Source organism: Grus americana, chromosome 1 (genome assembly GCF_028858705.1).
Source record: "Grus americana isolate bGruAme1 chromosome 1, bGruAme1.mat, whole genome shotgun sequence".
Lineage (NCBI taxonomy): Eukaryota > Metazoa > Chordata > Aves > Gruiformes > Gruidae > Grus > Grus americana.
The window spans coordinates 96,604,876-96,624,690 of record NC_072852.1 but is presented as its reverse complement, the minus strand read 5'-3'; the positions used below and the strand labels follow the sequence as shown (position 1 = coordinate 96,624,690).

General features: G+C 43.8%; 1 protein-coding gene across 2 annotated transcripts in view; it reads right to left on the bottom strand.

Moving 5' to 3' along the window:
- ALCAM (activated leukocyte cell adhesion molecule) overlaps positions 1–18,726 on the bottom strand; it is a 124,415-nt gene extending 105,689 nt beyond the window's left edge. Inside the window, exon 1 of one of the 2 annotated variants that reach the window (XM_054838079.1) lies at positions 17,913–18,726. In XM_054838079.1, coding sequence (XP_054694054.1) covers positions 17,913–18,564 — 652 coding nt within the window. In that variant the 5' untranslated portion in view covers positions 18,565–18,726. The remainder of the gene's footprint in view (positions 1–17,912) is intronic. The other variant, XM_054838089.1, reaches the window with a different exon arrangement.
- Positions 18,727–19,815: the final 1,089 nt, after the last annotated feature.

The following is a 19,815-nucleotide window of genomic DNA, read 5'->3' as shown; positions in this document are numbered from 1 at the left end:
AATGCTGGCTTGAATGGGTTAGTAGGACTGGAAGATTGGCAATTTTCTGGAACAATGCATTCATTGCCTATCACCAGCAACAAATAACTTCTGCACTCAAAGAACTTTGGATCCTTATTGAGAGAGTTAGAGGAAAACAGAAATAAAATAAAAAAAAGAAGAAAGTTATCTTTCGTTACTATCCCCCTTATCTGTAAGTTCTGATCGATGATGTGGATAAACTAACCACACAGGGATGGGAAGCTCCTTTAAACTCACAAAGCTGAAAGTAAAGTAATCTAGGCTTACAAGTAGGAAAAAAAAAAAAGTGTTTGACTAATGAGAAGGTATATGCCATCATGTTTGCTGTGGGATGAATGCAAATTGTGCTTAGAAATTGAAGGGCTTGATCCTCATCTTTCACCAGCAAGTTTAAAAGACTTCAGGGAAGAAAAACATTTCTCCCTCACCTCCCTAAAACTCAGTGTGTAGAAATACCCTGAGATAATGTGTAGGCATTTACTGAAAATTATTACAGCTTCTAACCTTTGCTAACGAGTTCCAGGGCTAGGTAATTGATTATAGAAATGAAAGTGCATTTACCATTTGCTAACTTCTGATAAGCAGCAGCTATATAATTGATTCTCACTTTCAGTATGCATCCAATTGCACTGATATGAAAGCCTGTATGTGAAACACTGATATTTTATCTAGCAGTTTATCTGTTTCACTGCCTACTTTCCCTTTATGAAAAAAATTATATTGACTACCTCAGTGTATTTGGTGAATGACCCAAGACAAAATGAGATGCAAGGTTATCAGAAGTTACTCTTACCTAGTTTTAATACCAGGTAGATAGAAGAACAAGCCTTAGTGTATAACACTATTTTTCTTAAACAGAAATTGGAAAAAAAAAAAAAGCTATACTGCCCCCTTTTCTTCCCCAAAATCTGCAAGGCACCCCACCACACACACCTTTCCAACTAAGTGAGTGCTTTCCATGTGGGATGTGCAAAACCAAGTTGCATCAGTGGCTTACACGAGCAGCCAGAAGAATCGGTATGAGGGGAAAATTCCAGCATGAGTTACTTGGTCTAAGATAAAACAACACTTCAGAAGTCACAAATCTGTACAAACACGTACACAGCCAAAATAATTTTGTAGGCAAAGGCTCTACAGGAGATGGGAAAGTCCCTTTAGGAAGACTATAATCTTCTTTTGACTGCTGAAAACAAAACTGCAAATAAAATTTTCCCCAGTGCACAAATGGAAGTAAAAGGAACTACTTTTCTGGGACAGAGTCTAGGAGTCAGGAGCAATCATTAGCCATTGTCCCACAAGTTTCCCAAGCAGATCTGTGTCACAGAAATCTGGCAGATCTCAATCCTGTGTTTCTCCTGGCACCACGACTGGAGACAGCACCCACAGCTCTGGCAGGACCAAAAGGGAATGGGCATGCTACTTCCACAGCTCTGAAGATATAAACAGATGTACACCTCCACACCACCTTTCAGTGACTTTCTCCCAAAGGACACAAAAAAACACGTCAACCTTTATTTCTTCCACTTATTCTCTTAAAAGTTTTCTGATTTCCCTTCTCATTTCTTCTTGTTTCAACTTCTGTTCTCATTTTTATCCACATGCCTGTGGAAAAATAAAAGCCACAACTCCTTTAACACATTTCCTCTATTAAATATCACCAGAGAGACTCCACCCATTCTCTGTTTTCTCCTTCAACACCTGCAAAAGGGCTATAACCTCTGAGGCATAGTTTGACAGACAAATTCTGATTAATTAGCTGTATCAGAATAGTCTGCTAATATAAACACAGCTCGCATCAGCATGTGTATTCCTGCCAGCATAACAAACAATTCTCCCTTCTTCCTCTCCCTCACTTTGCTTTTGACAATGCAGTCTGCTCATGTAAGCACATCCATGCTAGCGCCTGGGCGAGTATAGAAGCATCAGGGAAACATACATTATATTCCTGAACAATGTGATCCTCTAATAAAATACCCCCTTAAAGTGTCAGGTAGAATAATCAGGGCTAATTATCTTACAGACCTTAATCTGGTATGTTTCGTCTCTCGGTCTTAACAAAAAAAAAAAAACAAACCCAAAGCTTATGTTTAATGACCCACAGGGAGAAAAGAAGAGTATCCTTCTCTCCTTTACATAGTCTCCTGCTGGCCTAGAGCACAAAGTTCTCCACATGGTCACTCACACAAATAGGTCACATCAAAGGACTTTGAATCCTCACCACATTCACTTCTGATGGATTCTGACTTCCTTCACGATTAACAGCTGACCACTTTTCTCCATCCCTTAGTTACTCCCAGGAAAATTTCCTGGGAAATTCTGCAATCAAACAACTTCAAGGTGTTGTTTGAGATGACAGATGAGTTTGTGATTAAAAGATTCATGTTGTCGTGCTGTTAGAGGCATGACTAGAGCAAGGCAAAAAAAAAAAAAAACCCAACAAAAAAACCCAAAACCAAAACTTGTTTAATCCCATTCAGATCTTCACTCCAATTCTTTCTTTAGCTCAAGCACAAGTTCAAGTAGAAAGCACCACGCCTAAAAACCAATCTTCCACTGACATGTCTGTCCGCTGCAGAGAGAATAGGGCACACAATAGCATTTAGTAACTCCCACTTTCTCCCAGTAAACTTTCTATAGGTATTGCTTCCTATCACACTTTTATGCACTGTGAACCAAGATTTTACAGGTTTCCACTTATGTCAAGACAATTTTTTAATGATTTAAGTCTCTTGTAGCTAGTCGTGGTGACCCTTTCTTCACTTATATTTTACAGTTTTCTAGTCTAATGAAAATGGATTTCCAGGAGCCGGAACAACCTAAATGGTCATTATTCACAATAATCTAACAAAATATTCTTCACTGGAAGTTAATATTGAAAAAAATAGAAGCTCAAATTAAAACTATTCTGGGAGTTTATTTTAAATAGCAATAACAATAAAGCACTACAATATCTCATTGAAAAGTGGGACACAAACAACACATGAATGGGACCATAACCGAATTAGTCTACACTGCAAAACAAACAAGTAATCATCACAGGATTTGATAGCCATGCATTTAAACATATCCTAATCTCAAAACTAATAAGGCGACATAACTATAAAAATAGATCTTTCATGTTAAGTCTCATAAAAGTCTCAAAACTGCAAATCTAAAGGATTTCCTCACATTTTAATTAACAATCATAAAAATATTGTGATGAGATAATCTCAGTTTATATAGAAGCATTTTTCTCCATTTAAAATTACATGCAAGAAAGCTTAGTAAGCTGCATATTCCCTGCTGACAGCCACAAAAAATATATATCCTTTCTCATATATTATATATACTGAAAAAACATGGTGTGCAATTCAAAAAATAGTGGCTTAAAAAGTCAGCCAAAGATGTGAACTTGCATCATATTCAGAAAGACTGAACTAGATCAACCCCCCTACCTAAACCATTTCTCTATGAGCTGTGCTAGCCAGACATCCTCTTCAAGGAGCAGAAAGATGCTATGACTCACAGAGAGTATCCAGCATCCTAACAGCCTCTACGCCATCACGTGTGGCTTACCGTGTCCTCCTGAGCCCCCTCTGTAGGTACCCTGCTACCTCTAGCCTAAATATTAGGTCCATAAGAATATATTTAAATACTCGAATAATTTTGAAGCTGGGTATTCAAACACATGCTGGATCATGGCCCAAAACTATTGTGTTAGCTTAATTTCTGGATTTTGTGACTTAGCACAATTGCTGTTGTAGGTTTACAGTATGTGACCTACCACAGTTTGATGCTCCCCACCTCAGATGCAGCATGCAAAGGCTCAGACTAGGAAAATGGTTGACAGTTGCAATTTCAGCAGCAGTGGGTCATACAGCTATATTTATTACAGCGTTCATATTAAACAACTTATGTTACATTTCTTCGGAATTGGTAAAAACACATTGTAAGACTACGGGCCACTTCGTTCCAGAGATGAGAGTTTCTTGACCATCTTGAATGACCATAGCATAAGGTGCATATTACTTCAGAGAACATCTGATGGCTCAACAGGACAAAGCAGGATATTTAGGTCACCCAGTGATTACGCTCAGCATATGACAACCTTTCCCTGACACATTACCTCACACACCAAGCTTCTTATGAGGACGAGAAAAAAACATTTGGGGTTCTTTCCCCGCCCCCCCACTCAAAAAAAAAAAAAAAAAGGACTGTCAGTTTGAACAGCTTTTCATGTTATCTGTACTGACCCAAGAACGGAGATGGGAGGTTGTCCAGAAAGGGTCCATTAGTCCATGTGGTTGCCCTACCAGCACAGGCCACGTAAGCCCAGGGTGGGAGCACGTCGCCTTTGAGAAATCCCTGTGGGGAAGCAGATGTCTTCCTGAGGCAGGAAATAACACTGAATTGAATGGCTGACAAGAAGGGAACATAAAGAGTCGAGTATGGTGGCGTGGCAGTACATGGTCTGGGCGAGGGGAGATGGCAGATGAAAGGAAAGGGAGGAGGCAGAGTAACTGCCAAACCCAGGAGAGCGCACGGTGATACAGACAGGGAAAAGCAAGCACTGCCTATCTTGAAATTGGGTTTTCCCCTGCTCACTGGTGTCTTTTTACCTGCTTCTCAAAATACTCATATCAAAGGTTCTTAACCTCACCATTTTCCAGAAAGCTTTCTGTTCTCCCTCTGCAACTTGTTCCACTTGCAAGCAAAAATCCAGCTGCCATTTCTGCGGGGATGACTTACCTCCTCCCTCCAGAGTTCTGCTTCCACAGGCCTGCCAGCCATGCAGAGAACCGAGACGGCACACGCTGGCTCTGCAGAGCTGGGGCCGGGGCCCTCGGCTTGCTTGCTTCCTCCTCTGGCTGCCCGCCCGCTCTCTAACCCCCCAGGCTCTCTACCACAAACACCACTTCCACTGCTGCTGAAGAGGAAGTGGGATGTGACGAGCCAGACCCAAAAGCTGGGTTCCCCTCGGGTTCTGCTGACTGTTCTCTGGAAACTCACACCCACAAGGTGTGGAAGTCTCACACGGGAACATGCCAGCTACAGCTCCTTTGGGCCATCAAAATGGCTACCCCTCCTGTCCAGGCAGCATCCTTCTACAGGCCTTCCCAAATGATATTTCATCCTTCCCGATTTCAGCTGCAAAGACCTCTTTCTATGATTTTGCCATATTATTTCTTTTCACAGGCTTTAGGGATATACCTGGTTTAGCACACTGGGAGTAAGTTATTTGCCTTCTATTTGTGTATGCCAGTCCCTGCAGAGATGCTGATCTGTGTGTGTCTTTGGCCCAATCATCGGTTACTGACAGCAGACTTCTCTTTCAGCTAGTTCATATGTGCTCCAATCAAAAACATTTGCTTACAGAGCAGTGAACTTTGAAGAATAAAACCAATCCATCTTCCTTTTCACATTAATACAATCTGCCATAGATTCAAAGTGCTGCTCTTGCAGTCCTAAATAGTCTAGCTTTCCTTAATTGTTCTCATCTCTAAAGTCTTCTCTCTCCCAGACCTACAGATCCGGGACACATACTAGTCAAAGACACAGTGAAGTTTAGCAAACAATATGCTAAAAAAAAAAAATATTTTCTATTTCTCAGTCTGAAATGTTCCCAAACATCTTTTGATGTTCAAGTGCAGTTTATAAATCAAAACCACCTCTATTATGTTATTTTGTTTTCTTTAAATTGAAGATCTTACACTTTTTTTTTCTTAAACATCAGATGCTAAAAGAATAAAAATCAGTGGGAAAGAATTTCAGTATTCCATTTTTGTATCTTTTTCTCTTTTCTTATGATCTTGGAAAGACACATTCAGATTCCTCTCCAAATAAAATGGCAGAAAAGCAGATTTTTCAGTGGGAATCTGCATGCCAACTCAATTCACAAAACCTTAAACCCCCACTCACGTGTGTCATCAGCAGAAGAGGTCACACCTGGTGACATACGGAACACAGCACCTAGGAGCCATAGTCAAAGCCTGTGCAAGGGCTCAGTCCCAGGGCTAAATCATGCAGCCGCTGATGCTCCCCTGCTGCAGCAGTAGTTGCTGGTGCTGGCTGGCACTGCCAGGCTGTCCTAAGAGTCAATAAACACTCAGCCCAGTCCTTTCCTGAGACAGAGGGAAGAAATACTGTCTTGGAGGAATCACTGCTCCTGCTCCAAATCCTGGCAGGAGTTGGACCTCCCTCAGCTTTCTGACCTGGGCACGTGCTGTTCAGGTTCAGATCATATGGCAATTCCCACCCTCTGAGCCTCACAGGGCAAAGTTTGGCTACCCCCGACACAGGGAGAGCTCTTTAACATACAATTCATCTGGTACCTCTGCAAATATAATTTGTACCAGGCTAAGCACCATGGACTCACAAGCAGCTTGCTGGCAATAGCAATTACCAAGGATGTGCGTTCACTGCAGAAGCAGCTCACGTAAAATTTTCAAGCCTTGTAGATGTAACTAAAGCACTGCTTAGCAGCCAAAGACTGCAAAGTGCTCAGTACGTTTGAAGTTTAGCTCAAGCAAATGCCACAAGAAACATAAAACTCAATCATTTTTTCACCACTAGAGTACAAGAGATTAAGTTAGAACGTTAAAATCCTCTTACATGAAATGCATACCGAGGTATTTCCACCCTGGCTTAACAGCTCAGGAGTGCCATCATGTCCAAGGGAAAAAACAACCAACTTGCAAAGCGACCTCCCCCAAGCCACCATCAGTCCCAGTTCACAACAGTTTCCTTCTGCTTACAAACATCACTGTTTGAAAAGCCTGGCATTACAGTGCTACTTACTCCAGAGACTATCGATCACTTTCCTCCTTCATGAAATAAATAATAATTAAAAAATAGCCAAAAAACCCTCAAGCCATATTGAATCCTCAGTCTTTAACTCTCCCTGTTCAGGGAAGAAACTTGGTATTTTTTTCTTTACAGTTACCATTGTGGAAGATACTGGGAAACTGCTGAGCCAAGCATTTTATTAGCAGATGGAAGATTTAGGTCTTAACCTCACATCTGGAATTAATGCAACCTGGATAAAACTTTGTTTTTCTAGTATCTATCCTTCCCTCCTTTCCTAAAGATTGATTAACGGTCCATCTTCAAAGAAAAAACAAACAAACAAAAAAACCCAAACAACCCACACCCAACAAAACACAAACAAAAAACCTTCCTCCAGACTTTACAAAATTTTTAGCAAGAAAAGATTTTCATTGCAATACTCCCCTTAAAGCTTCTATTACTGATTTTCAGTTCACAGGGTCCCTCAAGATTTTTGTAGCATTTACCATGCTCTCTAACAGAACTTGCAGACTATGAGCCACCAACCTCCTTCTGTGGTTATGAAAAAAAAAAAGTCTGTGCTGTATAGTACATCCAAAAAAGTAACAAATATTTATTCTATTGCACGAAGAAAGCCTCCTCACGAGGAGTCACGGTCCCCCGCACGCTCAGCGCTCTGCTCTTTCACGCTTACATGAAAAGCTTCTCAGAACAATCATTGCTGTTTACACATGACAACATTTTGAAGGAGGACTAGCAAACAGTCAAAAAAGCAAGAAAAAGCAAGCAATTTATGAGCTTTTGTGAATTAGAATCCACACCTAAGACAAAGGACCCCACCATAGCAAGAGGGCTAGGTATTTATATATACTTACGCAAAGCACTTTCCAAGTGTGAAGCTTATACGTGGCCCTCAGGAGTAACCATAACAGTAATTCATTTCAAGAAAGAGTTTAAATACACTACTTCTGCCCAGAAAAATTAACAAGCTTTTGGGCTGAACTCTCAACTTCAGTCTTTAAAATACTCCCACATCTAATAAAACTGGACTGTGAATTCCAGCTAAAAACGATTCACCTGCCTCTCCTCCTCCGGGTGCGGATATCGCCCCTCACAACACCCCACTTCTTTCTGTATAAAGCTTCTGGCAGCTCACACTCACCCATTCAGCATTCATTGAAGAAACACACTGCTTCATTCATGCCTCTGTGCCCTGTGCCGCTGATGCAATGGAAAGAGAGCCAGAGATTGCGAGTGTACCGAGTATGCTGAAGCCCACCCTTCCTTACCACTGCTGTACTTGTAGACGGACATAATGATTAAAATCCCACAGATTAAACACCTACAGAGTGCTTTGCACACCATTCAGAGCAGGAGAAGAAACAGGACGTCCCTAAAGTAAGCAGATGCCTCTCTGCAGCAGTTCAGAGGGTGCCCCCAGCAAAAGGGGGTAGTTTCTCGTGCTTGGAAGGAATACAGACGCGACCCTTCCCTTCCCCTCTTATGCAGCGGAAAGGAAGCAGCCACCATGGACACTATCGATGACCACCATTACAGAGAGTTTCTGACCTCTGGCTCTTGAGCTTCATGCTGTTCAAGAGTAACTCCAAAGCTGCCCTCGCCAAGCCATGCTGCCACGGTGGCTGCAGCAGCGCTCCAAGTCCCCATCTGTGGGATGACGACAGCTAGCAGGTTCTGCAGAGTCTAACGCTGCCAGCGTGCCCCAACACCCAGCTACAGCCCTACTCCCATGACAAGACCACTGAAAAAACTCCCCTGCTCCTATCCCTTTGGCTCTCAGGCAAACATCAGAGGCCCAGGAGAGGTGAATGATATACCAACATTTTGATACATAGGCCAGAAAGTTTGCCTTCCCTGGTCCTATAGGAACTTCCTCGTATCTACAGACACTAAGGACTTATGGCTCTTCTGAAATAAGGAACTTTCTTTCTAATAAAGCAGGCATACACTTTGTTAAGATACACAGAAGATGCCAAAAAGGTTTTATGAATCTAAATGGAAAAAAAAATAAAAAACAAAGGTTAACCTGCTGCTTCTATGTCCATGGGTATCACCTTTGCAACATGTCACTTATTTTCCCACTATCTCAAAAGCTTTACACTCCTCCCCCTGACACCCCCAGCAGCTGTGCAGAAGTTTTGGATTTAACAGTGCAGGGTACTTAAAGTGATAAGCAACTACAAGAAATGACCTGCAAACACAACTGAGTCTGGATGAAATACCAGAACCTGACCCTGACCAAACCTGCAGTTGAACTTTCAGAAGTGCCACTCCAACATCAAAGATTCATGTAGACACTTAGGAATTTGCTGCTGTGGGGCCCCACACATTAACTGAGGTTAAACCTTTAGGGTAAAGGACTTACACTTCAAAGCTAAGACAGAACCTGTTGCATCATTCAACAGTCGTGTGATGAGCAAGGTCAAACTAAACTGTGGAACGGTTCCCACTCCAAAAGGCAAAGCCCTGCTACAGAAGCCACGTCAAAAGCTAAGCTACTAGACTAAAAACATTTTCTGGAAGTTTTACATATTTAACAAAAAACCCCACACTTAGATTGGCAACAAAGCTGCAAAATGTAGATTTATGCAACATAAAGCACAAGTTGCTTATATATTGGTGACTGTTTCAAACCGTAGAACTGACTGCACAGCAAGTTCTGCATTACTAAGAGTTCTTGTCTGTGCAGAAACACAATAGTAGAAAACGTAGTTCATTCTCTAACTGGAAGCTGGTGGGACACTCGTAATACTGACTTCCTTATTGCTTCCGTGTGTAGGTAGGGTACAAGACTAGCAGTAAGTTGTGCAGTAGTTTGAGAACTGAGGAGTAATATTAAACAAACGACAAAAATACGTCATTAAAGTCGGAAGAATCATCCCCTTGCTAACCTTTCAAGCTGTCAAGTGCAAGATGCAAATGTTTTCTGATTTATGTCACCAGCATGCCACTTTGTTGGCAGTGTCAGAAACTTTCGACTTCCCCAATTTGAGAAAGCAAACCCCATAATGCTGTGTCAGTGAGTGAATTTTAAAGATAATACCTACCCTATCATCTTCTCTATATGCAAGCACTTGTTATACAACTTGATGTGCCGTACCAAGAAGGAAGGAATCGATTCAGAATCCTTCACTTCTCTGAAGTTACATGGCTACACTGAAGTTCCCCAAATCCTGCCTAAATATTCTGTTCTTTGTCCTTCTTATTTTGTTCCACGCATGGCTTTGTAGGTAAAGGTCATTAAATTCATCTCTGCTCTCCAAAACAACTAGATGAACCCAACAAACAAACAATTTTATCTGGATGAGTCACAGAACTCACTTTGCTAAGTGCATGCTGGCTTCTACATTTCATGAAACAAAATTCCCTGCCAAAATGGAGTAACACGTAGGCTAATACTCTAGATAATCAACAGCAAAATAATTCAGAAACTGCAACTAAAGAACTGCATCTCACAAATAACATTAAAACCTGACACATGCATTCAAATGTCCATTTTTAAGCCCCGTTCAAACTGGGTATTCTCTGTAAGCTACCCAGTTACAGAGCCTTAAGTGAACATTTACCATTCCACCCCACAGATAAACTACATCAACCCTCTCTTGCCTTTCTAAAATATTGAGCCTTAGCAATTCTTCCTGGCTAGCATGATAAACCCACTCAGTTCAACAGCAACCTCTTGGAAAAAACAGTTGTTCCACTTTCTAAAAAAACCCAAACAAAAAACCCCAACCCCCCCCCAAAAAAAACAACCCAACCAAAAACTCATGTAAAACAACAACAAAAACCTGAAATATGCCAGTCAGTCATATAAAATGCCACATATAACTCTAGCTGTACACAAGCTACATCTATTTTGTTATCCAAGATCTACTGTTATTTTCTCTAGCTAAATTGGGCGGGGGGGGAAGGATATGCAACTACTGTAGTAAGTCAAATGATAAATGGCATTTGGGCAGGATTCATCTGATTGAAGAATAATGCTGAGTTCATTACAAGTTTACTTGAAGGTGACCTGATTTAAAGGATTTTTTTACTTTTTTTTTTTTTAAGAAGGGGCTGATCCTTAATGGGGCTTCATAATCAGTTTCAAAATAGTCTGATGAGAAATAATATTTAAAAAATAAAGGTTCCAAGAAAAATATAAAGACTTAGGTTTGCAGAACAGTTATCAGCTTTCTGTATGTACCTGTTTCTGTATTAGAGACATGGAATGGGTTAAAAGCATACCAGCACATACCTAAGCTTTTCTTTTCTAATAGCCCAGAATCCAGACTGTGTTAGCAGAACAGCATACGTATTTCAGTTTTCCTTTATGATCCTAGAAGAACTTACTGAAAGAATAATTTTTGTTAAATAAAGGTCCTACTTATTACATCTTATTGGAAGTGTTCTAGCTTTCTGTCGCCACAACAGTCTATCTAGTACAATCATTCCCTTATGCTGTTTGTACCCCATTTCACGCAACACCACTCTTGGCCCATTTCATCCCTGGAAAATACCCTCTTTTTATGCTAATTCTTTTTGAGTTTCTCCATGAAGTCACCCCCAGATAAGGAAAGGTCATTTAAACACCTGATTTTGTAATGCGGCCATTTAAAACACACACAATGCCTTGCTGCAGAGAGACACGTATCTCTAATTGAGTCATCTTTTTGCGTTTGCCTATTATGTGATTCGGATTTGTCCTTCCTTCTCCTTCATGCAACAGGAAGCCTGTGATGAAAGTAAGATGCTTTCAGAAACAAAGCCCGGCACCACAGAACACTGCTAAGAAGCAAAGACTTTTAACATAACTTTCAAGCTGAAGCCAGAGGTCTGGGAAAAGCAGAGACTCGCTGCTTCTAACAGTAAGGTGGCGGAGCTCCCTCTATTGAATTAGCTGCCAATATCTCTTCAAATTTAAGAGATGCCAACTGTGGTCAGAAGCAGTGTTCTGCTAAAAAACCAAAACTTTCCAGGCCGAACACCTGGGACACACCCATCAGGTACACTGTATGAGCAAGCTAGCTGAGGGAAGGGGACAGCCACCGCACAGAGCTTCTAGCACAGGCCAAAATGTCACCAACCTGCCAGGGCTCCAGGCCAGGGGACTTCTGCTGTCCATGAGACCCGAGGAGATGTTTAAATTTGACTGTTTGAGAGCTTTGCCTCAAGGACCAAAACTGTCCTGATTGCTGTGACCAATATTCATGTTTAATGACGCTGGGAGGTTCTACAGATAGGGCTACCAGAGCACAAAACGCAACGCATGGATGTGGTGCAAGCATTTGAAGTTTTTCTTCACAACAAGGGGTTAACTATACAGAGTACAACCTAATTGAAAACAGATGATATGGATATATAGACTGCTGAAACACTCATTAAATCACCGAATGCACTTTTTGCTTGTTATCAAGGGAACAGCTTAGTATTTCCATTGCTATTGAAAGCACTTCAAATGCTTTCTAACCAAACGTTACAGAACTGTTCTAATCCCTGATAACCTCTAAAAATCATACCCTAAAGCTGCAGGCGCGCTCTCTCACTCTCTCCGTTTTATCACTTTCTCCCTTTTTTTTTTTACCTCCCAAAAGAGGCATATTTCTTATCAACAACAAAAATACCAGTTCAGTAGAAACAGCAGTTGTTTTAATAAGTAAATATTTATTTGCCTTTCAGGAGACCTAGATGCATGATAAGAAAAGCAATTTAATCTTAAGCTATGCAGATATTCCTCAAAAGAGCCACCACTTTGGAGCAGTAGATTAACATCCACTGGGGTAGGACCAACTGCAATTCAAGCCATTCTCAATAAAGCACATCAGGGAAGAAGAAAACCAAAACAAAGCCAGATGAGAAAAAAGGGAAGAAACTTGATCCAATCGCTGCCAGTAGTGGATTGTCAGCATACTAGTTGTACTGCGATCTTCTCTCTAAAAGATGAGATTCATTTTCAAGTGTATTAAAGACAGGAATGTATAGCCTCCTTTAATATTCATCCTGTTCCAATTAAAGAAAAGATACTAAGATAAAGAACGTGTAGGTCAAAGCCTTGTCTTCAGGGAAGATAACGCTCAACAATTTCAAATCAAGAGGAGTTTTTAATGTTCAGTTTTTCCTGGAAAAATCACATTCTGCTTGAGTCAATTCTAATTATCACCCTACAGCATTTACAGTTCTTGAAGATTCTCTCATTTGAGCATTAGTGCATGGAAGCGTAACTGTTTTTCTTGAAAGCAGAGGAACTTGAAAGAAATCAGCACACTGCAACAGGTTCTCAATTCTCTTATAAGCGCGGCCTTGCAGTTTACATGCATTTTCTAACAAAAAATGATTGTATTACCAGAGGAAAAAGCTACCCAACCCAGAGGAACCTTGAGGAGCACTGAACGGAGAGCCTGAACATTATGGATTTGATAGAGTGGTACCTCTCTAAAACCAGCACGTAAAGTCTAGCCCTGTATCAGAGTTTGCAGAACTGAACAAGACCATACTATTAGTGACATGAAAAAACAGTTTCCACAATGAGCATGGTAATATAAAACAGCCCTCCCACATGTGAAACAGCAGTGGAACCAGCACTGCAGATCAGACCATGAACCAGCTTATCTGTGACCATCATGCTTATGGTCAGGTAGCGCAGGTCACAAAAAAGAGGAAACTAAATATTGATCATCTAGTGTTAGGAGATCCAGTTAGAAATTACAGCTCCTACAAAGTCAGCACATTCAATGTCTCAGCTGAGGCTCGAAGTACATACAGGTAGGCCTGGCTCCTCTGTAGCCGGTTTCCTATTCTGCAATCTGCTTTTATTTCACTCAACCAGTCCAAAACCACTCTGACAAAAAATACTATCCATAAAGTCTCTGCGGTAGGAATCAAAGAAGAGTCCATGGTAGTGTGATGCAGTATGACTGGCCAACACATTAAAGCTGTCCATTATATACTGTAATGCTTGTTTTTATATGAGGTCCTTCTGCACCATATGTAATCAGATCTGACGTTATAGAAATCTGCAGTAAGCACTCTTACAGCTTAAGACTATAAACCACACCACAGAAGTAGGGTATTTGTAAGAAAATAGAGAAGATAGTTTTATCCTGATCACACAGATGTAATTTGCATTATGTAAAACACAATGTTATGTTCTTTATTTTCCACCTCATGTGTCATAGAATGGTTTGGGTTGGAAGGGACCTTAAAGAACATGTAGTTCCAACCCCCCTGCCACAGGCAAGGACACCCTCCACTAGACCACGTTGCCCAAAGCCCCATCCAACCTGGCCTTGAACACTTCCAGGGAGGGGGCATCCGCATCTTCTCTGGGCAACCTGTTCCAGTGCCTCACCACCCTCACAGTAAAGAATTTCTTTCTAACATCTAATCTAAATTGACCCTCCTTCAGCTTAAACCCATTACCCCTTGTCCTGTCACTGCACTCCCTGATAAACAGTCCCTCTCCAGCTTTCCTGTAGGCCCCTTCAGGTACTGGGAAGCCGCAATTAGATCTCCCCGGAGCCTTCTCTTCTCCAGGCTGAACAACCCCAACTCTCTCAGCCTGTCCTCACAGGAGAGGTGCTCCAGCCCTCTGATCAGCTTCGTGGCCCTCCTCTGGACTCTCTCCAACAGGTCTTTCTCATGTTGGGGACCCCAAAGCTGAACATGTTCTCCATTTCTCACATAAGTATATAGAGATTCTGTTCCCCAAAACTTTCCTCTGGAAATAAGCCAAATAGCTTAATTACTACAAAGACAAATTAAATTATTTACCCTGGTATTACACATTAGAATCCTAGGTTACTTTCAGGAAGGAGAATGGATGATACTGTAAGAAAGAGTATTACTCTTACACAGGTTGGAAAGTGGAAATAAGATATCCTGGAATTAAATATGACTTACGACAGAGATATTTATTTCATGAACATAACAACATATATTTTCTCCAGTAAAAATCAATGGGCTGAAATTTCAGAGATTTACAGACCTGGATGATTTCTGTTGTTGCCTTCTGCCTTATGAGAAGTGCTAGAAACTCAACAGAGGAGGGGAGAGCACAAGAAAAAAAAATTATGTTGTGAAACTTTTCTAGCATATTCACACCATAAGAAAAAAAAAAAAATCAAATACTTCCCAAAGCAAACTATTTAACAACTTACAGCTCACTTAAAATTGAGTCTGGCTTTGCTACCTGTGTATTGTGTCACAGATACATAGCGTATTGAAACATATATACATGGTGCAGATGTTTCCTGACTTCAGTCTCAGAAAAAAAACATGTGAACTTCAGATCTTAATACAAAAAACCAGTTTCCCTACATCAATGTCACACCAGATATACCAGGAAAAAAACGGTAGTCAGGAGTGAGAACACAGGAAGTGGTGGATGAATGAGAAGACTACATGTTATAGCCTCACTACCCTGACACAATATAGCAATATGTAACAAGTCTGCAGTAATAAAACACAGTATGAGGGACTCCAAGCTTCTCAGCTATAATTAACCAGAAAGTGGGGGGAAAGGGGAAGTTTTACAAAGGTCATGATTAGCTCCTGACTAAGAGCTAGCATCCTTTTCAATATAGTCATTTCCTCTACAAAAGTATGAGATTTTAATTGGTATTCTTATTTAGTCTGACCTAGAGTTAGTCTCCTAGTACCAAATCTGGACTTGGACCACCGCTTTTTTTTTTTAAATGGGTATCTTCCATTTAAAAACCGGGCAGTTTATTCTGTGAAGAAAGAAACTCGAAATTTCTCATAGGGACCACAGTCAGCTTGAATATTGCTGGAAATCTACACCTGATGTGCATCAACTTTTAATATGCTTTTAATAGCTTACCTATTGCTTTCTATATGCAAACCTGAAATGGAACTCCCAAAAGCCAAGTACCATAATAGAGTAATGTATCCAGAATTTGTTGTAGATGATAGCAAATTACCTATCATCTAAAATAGCTGAGATAGCAAGGAGAAAGAAACATGAAGTATACAGGAATATCAAGACCTTTTTATAGATATTTTTATATCTAACTATCTTTTATACTCTGCAGAATAAACTGAGAGGTAGAGACTTGAATCTGGTGTCAGGCTTTCCAGGTATTTTCAGTACTGCAGGGAAAGTTTCCAAGCTGAGGTGGGGCTGGTTTCTCCCCACATGTATTTGCCTGCACTCTGAACAGTTAGCCTGAGCTTCTCTTTGAGGGGGCAAGGAACAAAGAGCAGAAAAACCTTGGTAAATGGTTTTACCTCCAACCTGTTTAGACCATAGGTGGTCAAGTCCCATCTTTTTATAGAACTTCATCAACACAACCCTTGAGATAAAATATTTTATGGTTTCGCCTCTCCTTCAATGGGAAAATGTAAACAGCCACACAATCAGCGAGATCGTTTCGTATTTACTGGGATAAATCTCACCACGGGAGCCAAGTCTTGCTTCATAGAAGCTGAGGTGCTTATCTCTTTAAATACTCCACATGCCTTTGAGATTTCAGAAAATGAACAACAATCTTTCCTGAAGACTTCCTCTACATCACAGAAACCCATATCCTTTGCAAACTGCCACCGAGACTGATTTTTTTTTTTTTTATGTCCTACAGTGATTATACACTGTATTTGTCAAAGCGAAAGCCTAGCAGAACAGCCTGACATATTGCTTATGGTTCCAACATTGCTTTTTGTTCTGTTTGGAGCTTTTTTAGTATTCTAATTGAATCTAAAGCTTCTGCAGCCTTACTTTATTGCTGTAGCTCGTTTTCTACTTAACTAGAGCCTGTACAAAATAAACATAAATAGATCTAGTGAAACAGGTCTGTTCTCATGAGTATGTTTCGATGAGAACGTACTGCCTGTAAATGGTTAAACTGGAGAGCACGTAACAACAAGGCAGAGGCCAGGAATGAAAAACCACCAACTCCCACACTTCTGCAAACCCTTCGCTGTTGCAAAGGCAGGCACATAAAGGCAAAGCCATTTCTTAAAGCAATACAAAATGTTACCACAGGCTGACGCTCTTTCTACAAGAATAATGAGACGGTCTCCTCGTTGAATGCGGAACTCACTTCACAGCTTTTTGCCTCAGACTTCACTTTCACGCTCAATATTTACAAAATAAAGCCTACAAACACCTCACGGCCAAAATATTCCCAGAACAATTAGGGTATTTAGCACTCCCTGCTCCTTCCCACTTCCCTAACGCCCCTGGAGTGCTTTTACAGAGCGGGGGAGGGAGAGAAGTTACCCACGCGAACCCGATCCGCCGGAGCAGCCTCACCCCACGCAGCGCTGCCACCACGCGCGGACCCGCGCTGCCCCAGCCGGCTGCCCGCGCAGGGGGACCCCGGCAGCGGGGCTGCTCCTCGCCGCTTCCCGCCCGTACCCGGCTGGCTGCCGGGCGGCACCGCGCCGACGGGCGCTCCCCGGGCACCCACCGGCTCCCGGCCAGCGCTGGTTCCCCAGCGGCGCCAAAGCGGCGGGCAGCCGTCGGCCCCGCGGGCAGCCGGGCACCGCCACGGGCGGCACTGAAGGCGGAGAGGGGAGAAGCGGCCGAACGGCCGAAGTTGGAGGCGGCTCGCTGTGGAGACGCGCCGCTCAGCCTGGAAGTGAAACCGGCGCCGCGCCGAGCCCCGGCTCTCCTTCCCGCGGGGGCAGCGCCCGCCACCACTTCCCGCCCGCTGCCCGGCGGCCGGTGACAACGCCCCGGAGGGATCCGGCCGCCGCTCCCCACGGGGAAAGGCGAGACCGCCACCTCCCGCCCCCCTCACCGCTGGGGCAGCTCCTGCCTCTCCCTCAGCAGAGGCGGCATCAGCCCGCCTCGCCGGCCGCCCTCGGCCGCTTTCCCCAGGGGCCGGCGGCGAGGGCAGGAGGGGACCAACCCCCGCCCGCTCCCCGCCGAAGCGAAACGGGGCGTGGAGGGCACGAACGGCTGGGAGCGAACCCCGGCGCACGGCCACGCAGAGACCCCGCGGTAGGTGTCGGGGCACTCCGGCGGAGGGCGGGCGGCCCCGCCGGCAGCAGAGAGCCGCGGACGGGCACCGCCACCTGCGGCCCCGGCCTCCCCTCCGCCAAGTTACGTGCGGGCGGGACGGCGCGGTCGCGGTCGCCCCTTCCCGCGGGCGGGCGCTCACCTGGCGGCAGGCAGAGGGCTGCGAGCAGGAGGCAGAGCAGCGGCGGCGGCAGCGGGCGGCGGCGGCAGGAGGCGCAGGCGGCGGCGGGGGGCTCCATCATCCCGCCTGCCCGCGGCGGGACCGGGACGCAGCGGCGGAGCAGGGCGGCGCGCCCGCGGGGGCTCTTCCCTTTCGCAGCGGAGCGGGGAGGCGACTTCTCCCCCTCCGAGGCCGGGAGCCGGCGGCGGCAGCTTTCCCCCGGCGGCGGGAGGAGCGGTAACTTCCCGGACGCGGGCGGCTGCTCTCCCTCTCGGCGCGCAGCGAGGAGCGACTCCGCACCGGAGCAGGTGGCGGCTTCCCTCTGGCAGCCGAGCGGCGCTCCAGGACTGGGAGCTGCGGCAGGAGAGGCGGAGCCGAGCCGAGCGGCGGCGGCGGCGTTGGCCCGGCCCCCCGTGCCCCCGCCCCTGCCGTCCCGCCACACAGCCCGCAGGCAGCGGGGCGGGGGGAAGCCCCGCGGGCAGTCCGAGCCGCCGGGTGCAGCCGCCCTTGCCGCCGGGGACGCGTCCCTCCGCCGGGGGACGCGCCGCTGCCCCGGGGCCCGCTGGGCGACGGGCGGCGCCGTGAAAGCGAGGGGCCGCGGAGAGGGGGCCTGGGCGGCGGGGCTGGAGGGCATGCGGAGCAAGACGACCCCGCCTTCTGCCACCCGTCCTTTGCATCTGCTCGGGGCATGGGCTGCTTTTCGGGTTCTGTGTTCAGGATGCCAGTATTTCAAATCAAAAGCTAAAAAAAAAAAAAAAAAAGTAATAATATTGCCCGTTCTGTTGTGTGTTTAGAAACGTGGTGAGTCCCGTGTTGTCCTCCCCCTAGCCAAAATGAAACAAAAAGGAACCAAAGATAATAGCAAAGAGTTTAATCAGATTTAACTAATTCAGCAAAGGACTGGGTAAAGGGAAGGGAGAGAAGCTCACAACACTCTTCCTCACATGAAGAAATGCGTTGAAGGGCAAAGGAGTGATCATTCGGCGCTTCTGGAAGTCAGCTGCCCTAAAGGCCACCAAGATTCCTCCTCAGACTAATGCAACCCGGCCAGCCAGGGCTTCATTCTCTCCCTGCTTCCATCTGAGTAAGCAGCGCTGTTTCGCAGGGAGGGACATGAGCACCCTGAAGTCACACAGCAAGTTTTTCGGCTAACAGTACAGTGTGATCAACATGTAGCCCACGCTGTCATATGAAGTAAGCCTGATGCTCATAGTCTAAAAATATAACGCACATCATGCGATCTCTTCAGAGGGACTTTCTAGTAGTGATATTGGAAGTGCCAAGTGCTTTATCTTACTTCACCATGTGATGATGTGAATTCTTAGACCAGAACTTCCCCAAAACTCCTGGAAATCAAAGACAAACTTAATCAGTCCGTTCTGCAAATATATTTGGTATTCTCAAAACAATTTTCATGATGACTAACAACACTTAAACATTACCATGATACAGAGTAGGTTTAGAATAACACAGCCTGTGTATTTTTTTTCCTTGTGTATCATGCTTGTTTTCTGTAAAGTGGGGTAAGGATATTTTGCTTTTAGAACTTTAAATCTAAAGTGGTGTCTTCAATTCCAAATATCCTTCTGTTCTTCCACATTATTTTTTTTCTTTGTATTGTGTAAGGCATGCTATGCAATCAATTTTAAAAATATTTTACTTTCTAGGCTTACTGCTCAGCAGAGCTCTGTCGTCCTTTGTTTTCTCAGTAGATTTCTCTCTATGGGCATATTACTGAGCAGATTCCAAAAAAATACTTCTTTTAAGATCAATAATCTTTTTATCTTGCTGTTGAAGCTGATTAGTATTTCCCATTCGTTTTTTTTTTTTTTTCTTGCATGTTTAAACACAGTAAAGTACTCATTTGTAGGGATATTTAGTATTA